General features: G+C 41.2%; 1 protein-coding gene across 1 annotated transcript; it reads right to left on the bottom strand.

Annotated features, from left to right (window-relative positions):
* Window positions 1-574: 574 nt before the first annotated feature.
* Window positions 575-9,761, bottom strand: cfl2 (cofilin 2 (muscle)). Its single transcript, XM_050061732.1, has 4 exons — window positions 9,613-9,761; window positions 6,253-6,560; window positions 2,600-2,676; window positions 575-1,522 (listed from the first exon to the last, which is right to left on the bottom strand). Exons 1-4 carry the CDS (start codon window positions 9,613-9,615, stop codon window positions 1,410-1,412), a joined length of 501 nt encoding a protein of 166 aa, XP_049917689.1. The 5' UTR covers window positions 9,616-9,761; the 3' UTR covers window positions 575-1,409.
* Window positions 9,762-11,107: the final 1,346 nt, after the last annotated feature.

Raw genomic sequence — 11,107 nt, forward strand, 5'->3', positions numbered from 1 at the left:
CAATAAATACACTGAAGATATACGGGTTCAAATTTGGTTCCACAAAAATACTTGATCTACCAAATCAAAATGGATCTAACTGGGTTCTACAGGAGTTGTGCTGGTTCTTATAGGCTTCTACTGAGTTCATACTGGTACTAGAGGGTTCATTCAGGTTTTAAAGGGATTCTATGTTTGTAATGGTTCTATTGGATTTCAGGTGACGTCATACTGGGTATAATGGGTTCTACTGGAGCCTGTACCAACTCTAATGGATTTGCTGGTTCTAATTAGGTTCTACTGGGTTTTTATTGGTTCTAATACAGTTCTATTGTGATCACTTTGGTTCATACCGGTATTATTGTTCCACTAAGCCACAGTAGACCTATCAAGGTTCTGCTGAAGGTTTTCACCTGTTCTAGTTACATTAGATCATTGTTGTGTTCTAGTGAGCATTTTCACTCGCTGGTCATCTGAACCTGACTCATCAATGCAGACAGAACATAGAACCTGACTGACACCTGTTCCCGAGGAAGGACCTGCGGGTGGAAACGTTCTGTGATTGGTGGAAGCAGAGAGGAGGCGGGAGGCGTCAGAACTGCCACAGGCTTTTATTGCAAAGTGGCTTCCTGTGATCTCAGAAACAACGTTCCACTTTAAGGCTCCAGATGTCGTCGTGTTCTTGTAGTTGTTGTTGTTGTTGTGGGGTCGTCTCTCACTGCTGGGGTCAAATCTGCTTCCTGTAGTGTTTCTTTACAAAATAAAAGTGTACTCTAACTAAGTGGTGTGACGGTTACATTCAAACTGAAAGTAAGGCGACGACCAAACAGCTAGAATGAGACTGAGGTAAACAAATGAAGCTGTAGTGTGTCAACACAAAGTGCTGCGTCATAACCTTCTTCTTCTTCTTCTCTTCTGAATGCATAGTCTAACCATGAGTGTGCCTGGTGGGAACATACTGGAGAAGAAACAACACTTTACAATAATAAATAAAGTCATATGTAAAAAGCATCATGACCCGTGTGCTGCAGGAGGCGGAGCTTTGCGGCGCGCAGCTCGCCTCTGACACGTGTGGCTGCTTCCTTCACATCGACTTTTTGGCAAAACTCTGGCTGTGAGCGAGAGACAACCATCCTGGGGTTTGGTAGTGTGTCATTTCTGTTTTTTTTTTCTGCCAGGTGAACAGAAGTCATGTGGCAACAAACTGGGAGGGGTTTGCATATCATTATGTTAATGAGATCTCCTTCATGTTGGAAAAAAGCAAAAAGAACAAAAAGAAAACAAAGAGGCCTAAAGACGCTAACTCCTTCAGGACATGAGACAGACAGAGCAAGCTGCTGAGTGAAGCGGCGGTGTTCAGGTGGGGTCAGGTGCTTCGGTCCGGATGGCACGGCGGTTGGCTTGGCTCCGCTCGGCTCGCTGCTGTTACATCACAGCGGCTTGCCCTCCAGAGACACCACCACGTTCCCGCCAAGCTTCTCGGCCAGCGTGGTGCGGTCCTCGATGTCGTCCAGCCCGTTCACCTGCCACTCGTGTTTGATACCTGAGGAGAAGAAACCTGAGGTCAATGAGGAGTTGATGAGGCCAGACACACACACACAGACAGAATGAGCCGGACACAGAACCTGACAGATGTTCCAGGTGTGTCAGACATCTGCCGCCATGAATAGATTTTCTATTTATAGAGCTGGACGGTTCATTGAGTGCACTGCTGGAATATATAAACTGTTATTTATAGCACCACACTGTCAAAGTGCAGAGTGCACTCAGGGCAGAGACGGAGCAGCAGAACATGAGGTGCATTGAAAGTTACACTGAACAGTTGATTCTGCTGGTCTAAAAGTTTGCATTGACTCGCAGCAGCTGCTCCTCTCATCCATCGATCTGATCTACTGATCAATAGATCAGTTGTACACCCCGCGAGTCACAAACTGCTGCTGAGGATTAAGAAGTCATGGACAGCTCAGCCTGCGCTGCGTTTACGGATCCACAAAGCTTTCTGTGTTTAGAAATAGGACACAGAATGACACAAATTGACGCACAGGTATTCGGGCAGAGAGAGCAGCAGGATGGGGGCACACAGAGACAGTCCTTCAGCGCTGCATCTAATGGCAGCAACAGCTGATCAGTTGTTGCACCCTCCGCTTCAATCACATCTCATTCTGTGGGAAACACCTGATCTCATAATATTAGTCTTCAAACATGAGACTGAATCACAACTTTTTGCAATCTTCACTTTCCCCTGAAATGTCATTGCAAAAAACTGCCTAAAACATCTGCACTTGCACTGCAGGCTGCAACAATTAAAAAAACAGAAAATCCTGGAGGGACTGATCTGTTACTTATTCAGCCTCTCTCTCAAAATCAGTGCCAACTGAATTTTGATAGATGTTCGAACGCTGCCTGGACAGAGACGGACAGAGATGGTCCTCGTCATCTACACTACTCTTTCTGTTGCTGTCGTAGCAGAGCAAAAAACTGCAGGCACGTCTTCACGCTCCACCGTGACGGTTTAGTATGCATACATGAACCCTTACAGCCCCGATATTGAATGATCTGTAATATAAAATCATTAGTGGCATGACGACCTCTGACCCCAGCAGGTCACATGATGACTCACCTGTAAACTTCTTTTTGATGGCATCTTTAGAGCTGGCGTAAATCATCTTACTCTTCAGCGGAGCGCCCTCTGGAGCCCTGAAACATACAACAGGAAGTGACTGCTTCGCATGTGTCTGCATCATAGACTTTATGTAAAGATGGACGACATGACAGATCCCTCAGAGTGTAGTCAAAACACTTCCATCTCCCTCAGTAGTCATAAACCCAAAAATCTTTTCCCAAAGATGGTTTCTTTCATTTCAAGTAGTTCTTACCACTGATGTTTGTTCAGGTGTTTACTGTGATACGTTTGGTTTTAGTTAGTTAATTGATGGATCACTGTGAAGCAGAATTCACAGTGTTGGATTATTCATCCAATAACAGGGAACGACAGCTGGGCTGAGACTGTGGTGAGACAGGTTAGTTAGGTGGCTCAGGAGGTTGAGTGGGTCATCAGCAGTTTGATCCCCGGCTACTCAGGTCTACATGTTGAAGCGTTCTGAACCACAAGTGTGTGTGTGTGGCACTTTGTGCAGCAGCCTCAGCCAACACTGTGGGAATGTGTGTGTTGATGGGTGAGAGTGGTCAGAAGACTAGACATGTGCAATACAAGTGCAAGTCCAAGGTGTGATGTCATGATTGACAGCTTTGTGTGCCTGTCATTGTGCTCATGGTCAGTGGTGCTGCTTGTGATCAGTCAAATGTGTGTAGGGGTGGGAACGTGACCCTCTACAAAGTCTGCTCTTGTCACAGAGAGGCTGCTAACTACTGTGCATATCTAGAGCCAGGGTTTTGTCTCGTCTAGGCTACTGCAGAAACATTGTGGTGCAACATGGCATTCTCAGTCGAAAAGGACCTGCTCCCTACGTAGATATAAAATGCTCATTCTACAGTAACGAATAAACCAAAGATTCTTATTTTCAGGTGATTATACACCAGCGAAAACATGCTTATTATGTCATATTCCATTTCTGCCAATATATCCCCCTGAATCTTACACACTGGACCTTTAAGATGATGATAGTGTAAGAGCCTAAACTGTGCCACTGTCTGTGGCTTTGGTGAAATTCATATTTAATACAACTGTTGTCATTACAGGTGGGCTATTACTGCATGACCTAATAACACAACAGGCTGGATATGAACATGGCTGTTCAGACCGTAGTAGCAGACACAGCTCTCCTTACAGACTGCACGCCATGTTTCCTCTGCTTTACATTTTCCTGCAGTAGACTAACTTACAGACAGTGGTGGAAACTGACTAAGGACATTTGCTACAGTGCTATGCGTAAGTACCATTTTATGGTACTTATACATTACCTGAGTACTGTATTTCCATTTTATGCTATTTGTACTTATACTCAACTACATCTCAGAGGGAAATATTGTACTTTTTACTACATTACCAGGGTTTTCCCTGAGTTTTTTCAAGACCAAGGTGGCAAAGGCCTGTGGCGGGGGGCATCTTGACAGCTGTACTTTTAGATACAGTCCGCCCCTCTATTAAATATGAAAGGAGGCCCCCACATGCTTGAGCTTTACACTGCTGACTTGTATAATCAGAACAGACATGTCCTGTGATTTTCAGCCTTCTATGATTATATTAACCCTTTACAGCAGGCACATCCTGACAGCTGAGAATATTACTGTCAGGTACTGTCCCCCCTCTATTGAATATGAAAGGAGGCTGAAAATCACAGGACATGTCTGTTCTGATGATACAAGTCAGCGGTCCTGAAATGTGTGTTTCTCCTCTATAATACACATTCTACATCTCAGAGGCGACGTCTTTCCACATAAGGGCTTCCTTTGCCTTTCAAACGGGGCAGAGCTCCGTGGGAAACAGAAGGAGAGACACAGCCCGAGGGGGAACCGGGATCTGACACAACACCGGAGGGAGAGGCAGGTCCGTGGAGCTGGACGAAAAAACAAGCGCGTTGCACCGAATGCGCGCTGCTACGGTGTTGCTTTGGGTTGTGAGCGCGCATGACACGTGTCTACATTGAAAGTAATGGGTTTGTGCGTGCAAAAGACGCTACATCTGAACGCCCCCCATGCACACACACACACACACACACACACACACACACTTGCTTTAACCAAGGCGACGGCCAAAATCATCCAGGCGGCCCGCTTTTGTCTTAGATAGACAGTTGCTTTAGATCAATATTTTGTACTGAAAACATCTGGTAATATTTACATACAGTAGTATTGTAATAGTTGAGACTACCCAGAGTAGAGCTTCACATTGACACCTTCAAAGTGCTGCTTACACGTACACATGTATACTTTCAATAAATTAGTATCAATGTTCCAAAATAAATAAATAAATGGGGACAAATAGATTTTACTGCCAATTTGAGCACTTTTACTTTGGTAAGATTGTGAATGCAGGACTTTTATTTATAAGGGAGTGTTTTTACTTTGTTGTAATACTACTGTTACTTAAAGGGGATAACAACCTAAATTAAGAATTCAACTATGGTATTTCCATGGCCTTGGAATGTTGTATCAATATTTGCGAACATGAGCTACTCCCTCTTGAAGCCAGAAACCAGACATGGAAGTCTCAAACTTGTGATGTCATAGGGTATAAAGTCTGGAGCTGCTCCACAGACGATGAATGGGAGCCTGATTTTGTTTTTTAATACCCATATGGGCTTTATTCTATTGTAGTATTGGGAGGGAGTTGTTCATGTTTGCTAATATTTTCGGACTGTGTCAGATCATAGGAATAACATGTATGAAGTCTGACAATGGGCGTGGTGCGGGTATTAGTCTATACACATCAGATAATCAGCAGTTTCACTGTTAAATATGAAACCAAAATATATCAGTGTGCAATTTCTCAACTCTTATATTGACAGAGTCATCAGCTAGCTTATATACAACAGCAGCATAAGTGAAATTCCTGAAATTCCACCACTGGGTGAGAGGGTTAACTTCAAATATTGATCCAGATCAATGAAGCCTTACATGGCTTGGTACCCAAGTACAATATCTCCCACCTCTTGAATGTATATATTAATTCAACATACAATGAACACAACTGTTCATATTTCTTATGTTACTCTGATTCTATTGTTGTTTTATTCAACTTATGTATATGTAAGTGTATTGTAGTTACATTTTCACACTTAAGTTTCAGCACAGTGACGATATATATTTTATTTTAATATTTTAATTTTCATATCTCAAATACTAGCGTTAGACACAGTAGCATAATGCACATTTTATTTTATTCATTTCATTTCAATGAAGTATTTCTAATTTCTGATTCTGTCATCTCTGAGCTCGTCTGCCCCCTTTCCAACCCAAGATCTCTCAGATCAGTTGCTCCTGGGAGTCCTGTGATCGAGACTAAGGGGGAATCATGCTTTCGCAGTGGCTGCCCCAGAGCTTTGAATCAGTTTTCCTTTTTCAATTAAGTGCTCCCCCTCTGTAGACACGTTAAAATCTAAGCTGAAGACCCATGTGTTTTCTAGAGCCTTTGATTGTCCTTTAAGTTTTTGTTTTACCTTTTATATCTTATTTTCAGATCTTAATATTCTCTGCTGTATTTTCTTTCTTACTCGTTTATTTGTGCATGTTATCGGGTTTGTAAATGTAATAAATTTGATTTGATTCGATTAGTGAACAGAGGTTAAACGCAGAGGATGTGGCGTGCTGTACCAGAAGATGAAGACCAGGTCCTCCTTCTTGGACTCCTTGGTCTCGTAGGTGGCGTCATACAGCCCGTATCTGCAGTCGTTGAGGGGGAGGAGCTTCACGAAGCAGGCGTAGGGGTCGTCAACTGTCTCGCCGATGTCGCCCACCAGGATCTGCTTCCCCTCCTCGACGATGATCTTGCTTCTGTCGTCGCTCAGACAGAACAGCACCGCCTTCTTCCTCTTCTTCACCTCGTCCTGGGTCGAACTCTTCCTCACCTTCATGTCGTTAAACACTCTGATGACCTCATCGTTCACTGTCACACCTGACGCCTGCGGACGACACATGGGATTGGTTCAAATGAGACATCAGAAACCTACAAAGTACATTTACTACAGTACTTAGGTGCTTATTCAAAGTACTTGTACTTTACTTGAGTACTTTAGTTACTATAAAGATTCAGGTTATTCATAAAAAATATAATTAATAATATATAATGATGTATTATTGTGAATAAAACTACCCAGCGGTATATTAAGTCATTAAAATGCTGCAATATTTAAGTGATGAACACATGAATGCATCAGTAATATCATATATTATGCTGCATAATGAGTACTTTTACTTTTGGTACTTTTAAGTATATTTAGTATTTCTATGCCAGCTTTAAATCAAATGACTTTTCAATGGATTTCACTGTTGCAGATACATTTCCAGTGCTGGAATAAAAATCGGTGTAAACTGTGGGGCTGTTTGTGGTCAGTCAGTGTGCAGTGGATCTCGGGGGACGTTCTAGTCTCCAGATTTAGCTACAGAGTGAGCACTCCTTGCTTTCAGGCTGCTCTCTGGTTTAGGCAGCTGCTGACCCAGACCCAGGGTGAGTCTGAGGGCTTTGCCCAGTCAGGCTTCGAGAAAACATAATATCTGCTTTATGCTTGGACGCAGTAAATCTGCAGCTCACAGCAACTTAATACGATACAGTCTCTGGGTTTTGTTTATCTAGTGTCAGCAAAAAAAATTCAATCTGTTGTGAGCCTAGTTAGCCTGAATTAGCTCATAGGGCTAATTTGGCTGGTTTATTTTATCACATGAACGTCACTGTTGCCCTAAACGTCCCGCTGAACTGACTTCAAACACTCTACGGGGAAAAAAGAAACAAATATTCAAATATTCATGTTGAGCAGCCAAATCTGATCCGACTGACATTAGTCTGATTCAGGAGCAGCCGTAGTGAAGTGATCATAAACTCACTTTGAGCTGTCTGACCTCACAAACACATGTGACACAGTGATGTGTGAGTTTTACAGAATGTCCCTTTAGGCTGCAGCTTTAGATCAGCTGACTCATGATAACATCTGATCAGCTGATCAGTGTGCACCACTCTGATCATTGTTATCAGCATCAGATAATCATTTTAAGTCTTTACATTTAAGTACTTATATCTTTGTTTTATACTGATAGAATCAATCAGCTGATCAATATCAGTACATATCAAAGGAGATGCGTACTGCAGAGGGTGCTGACAGCTCCACTGACCCACTAACATGCTCACTGTTACTGCTTTTCACTGTTTTACAAACTAAACCATTGATTAACTTACTAATTAAATCAATCAGCAGAAAGGAGCCTCTGTGAGTGACATCACTGATGAGGTCACACTCATCTGATAATTGAAACAACCTTTGAATCAATAATCATTATGAGATTCAGTGAGTACTCTCATACAGGAAACACTTTAATAATCAATACCCACTGATTTCATTATTGATCGATCCTTTAGGCTATTAAACAGTAGAATTTATTAAGTGATGCATTCAAGTGACTTTTAATTAAACCAACAGTGAAAATATTTCCTTTACTGTCATATTAAATAATTAACTTAAAAAAGGCACTGATTTTATTAAACATATAAAACTAATTTTATTATTAGAGCTGAAACTATCACAGGCAGGTCTCAGACACGTTTCAGAATAATCTTTAACTAAATTTAAGATTAATCTTTATTTTGTTGAATCACCTGAGAAATTAAAGGTAAGTAGTAAATTTATTTGTTCATGAGCAGCAGAGCTTTTAAGTTGTCTGTATGAACATGCTTATTAGAGTGAGTTTGGTTTATCTTCATGTTGTCAACAGGTAAGTGAAGGTAGAGAGTAAAAATATGTTCAGAGGAACGTTTAACGATTTAAATGTGGACTTTCACTCAGAAAAGTTTGACTCATTTAAAAATAAATGAGTAAATAAGATAAATACATATAATATAATAATAAATAAATAATTACATAAATTGAAGACAGAGAAATTACATAAAATGTTTGTGGAAATTAAAACCGCACCAATTTAAATTTGAACTCTGACTTTAAGGCCTGAGATTTATAACACTGAATATAAGAGATTTCAAGACTTGTTACAGAGCTGCAGAAAACATGTTATAAATCAATTTAATGATTAATCGATCACAGAAAATTGGTTAGGATTTAATCAGACCATTGATTCATGAGGAGCAGCTCTTCCTGGTTTAATTCATAATAAATTCAATATAATCTTCACCACTTTCACACATGAAACTGATCAACAACCAGCCAATTGATCAATAATGAAAATAATAACACATTATGTTGGTTAATATAAAGGCTGCCATGTTTCAATATGTTAATCAATTATTAATAATAAACATGAATCAACTCCAGTAACTACACTACACACTGGTTGTTCTCTGCTGGTTGAACTGGTAACTGACACTGGTTAGCTGCTGGTACTGGTTAGTGTTACTGGTCAGTCAGTGTAACTGGTGGTCAGCCTGCAGGCCTTCAGACAGACAGACAGACAGACAGACTGCAGAGTCATTGCTGGCTGGCTGTGTGTCCGTCTGTCTAACTGACTGCGCTAACTAACCCGGACTAAACCCAGCCTCTTGAACCCGGTCCTTCAGCTGAACCGGTTTAGTCTGCTTCGTGGGGTCCAGCCAGTCCGGTTCAGCCCGGGTTGGTGAGTCTGTCCCAGCTGGGTGCGGGCCGGTCAGCCCAGCGGGACCACAGCGGGAATAAGATGGCCGCCCCGGGCCACACGGCCTGGGGGCAGGCCCGGCCCGGCCCGGCCCGGAACACACACCGTTACACGAATAAAACCAGAAAACTCTCCGTTAACGTCACCAGATTAAAGCCCGTTACTAAGAGACGTTTATGTGTGACGTAAAGACCGAATAACCGTCGGAATAGCGGGCAGAGCAGCTAACTAACGGGAGCGGCAGCCATGCTAGCTAACATCACGCTATAGCTGCGGAGCCACATAACGGTCCACCGGAGACCTGCCGCAACCGCAATGGACGCCGACAGGCGGCTCTAAACCACACGAGACCCGCGGGGAGGGTGTTTGTAAGGTCCTTACCATGTTGTCCCGGGGTTTGTCCGCGTTGCTTCGCCGTCAGATCGGGGTTTCTCCGGGGTGAAAGGTAGCGGGGAATGTGGCCGTCCGACCGGAGGAGGAGGAGGAGGAGGGGGGAGGGAGGAGGGGGAGAAGGAGAGAGGAGGGGCCACACAGGGATCAGACCTGCGACACTCACAGCACAGAGACCGCTTTACATCCGCTGTCAGCTCCTCACAGTGAAATAAATACACTTTATATGTACCTGCTGTACTACTACTACATGTACTACCACTACTGCTACTGTTACTACAACTGTCACACCCACTACTGTTACTGCTACCAGCAGTGCAAGAAGTAACGTTACTGAGATCCTTTAGGTGACTTAAATAAAAGTAGAAATACCATGTTCTAAAAACACTCCATTATAAGTAAGAGTCCTAAATTCAAAATGGTATCTAAGTAAAAGCACATAAGTATTATCAGCTAAATATCCAAATAAACAACTCTTAATGCAGAGTGGCTCCTTTAAAGGGTTATTTTATTATAAGATATTTGCATATTTCAGTTCATCAATGTTTGATATAAATGTCTTTAATTTTTATAAAATAAAAGTCCTCTGCTTTGTGTTTTTATTATGTTCTAAATTTTGAGGGGGACGTCCAGTCCTCTGTTTTCTTGGGATCATTTTCACCTCCATATTTGGCTTTGCAAGTAATGCATACTGTCTCAGCAGTCCAAATGTGTACCCACCATCTTCTTGGGATTTCCATTTATTTATTTGTTTGTTTGTTTGTTTTGGCTGGCTATGTTTTTTTATTTTACTTTATTATTTATTTATCTATTTATTTATTTTGGCCAGCTATGGTTTTTTATTTTACTTTATTATTTATTTATTTTGGCTAGCTGTTTTTTTTATTCTACTTCATTATTTATTTATTTTTTTTTTATTTATTTATTTTGGCTGGCTGTGGGGTTTTTTTAATTCTACTTTATTTTATTTCTTGTTTTATTTATCTATTTGTTTATTTTGGTTGGGTATGTTTTTTATTTTACTTTATTATTTATTTATTAATCTATCCATTTATTTATTTTGGCTGGCTATGTTTGTTTGTTTGTTTGTTTTACAATTTATGACAGACACATATAAAGAGAACTCAACTCCCCCATTTGAATGACTTGTACAGTTGTCCCAGATTGTCAGTAACACACTGTGCTACTTTAACAATACACTGTTGGCAACTGAGTGTAAGAATCACTTTTTAAAAAATAAATAAATGAAAAGAAAAGATTAATGAGACCATGATTTTTTTGAAAACTGATTCACCATTACATCCCATAACAAATATGCAATGATTACAAACTATCTATCATTTAAAAACACTGTTAAACCCTAACAATATTTATCCAAGAACATCCGTCTGACATGTACTTGTCACATACATCCACAGTTGCACAGTCTGTTAACACTAGTGTGGTGACCATACAGAGCATGCAGACAGTCTTTCAATCATATGTG

Source organism: Epinephelus moara, chromosome 14 (assembly GCF_006386435.1).
Source record: "Epinephelus moara isolate mb chromosome 14, YSFRI_EMoa_1.0, whole genome shotgun sequence".
Taxonomy (NCBI): Eukaryota; Metazoa; Chordata; class Actinopteri; order Perciformes; family Serranidae; genus Epinephelus; species Epinephelus moara.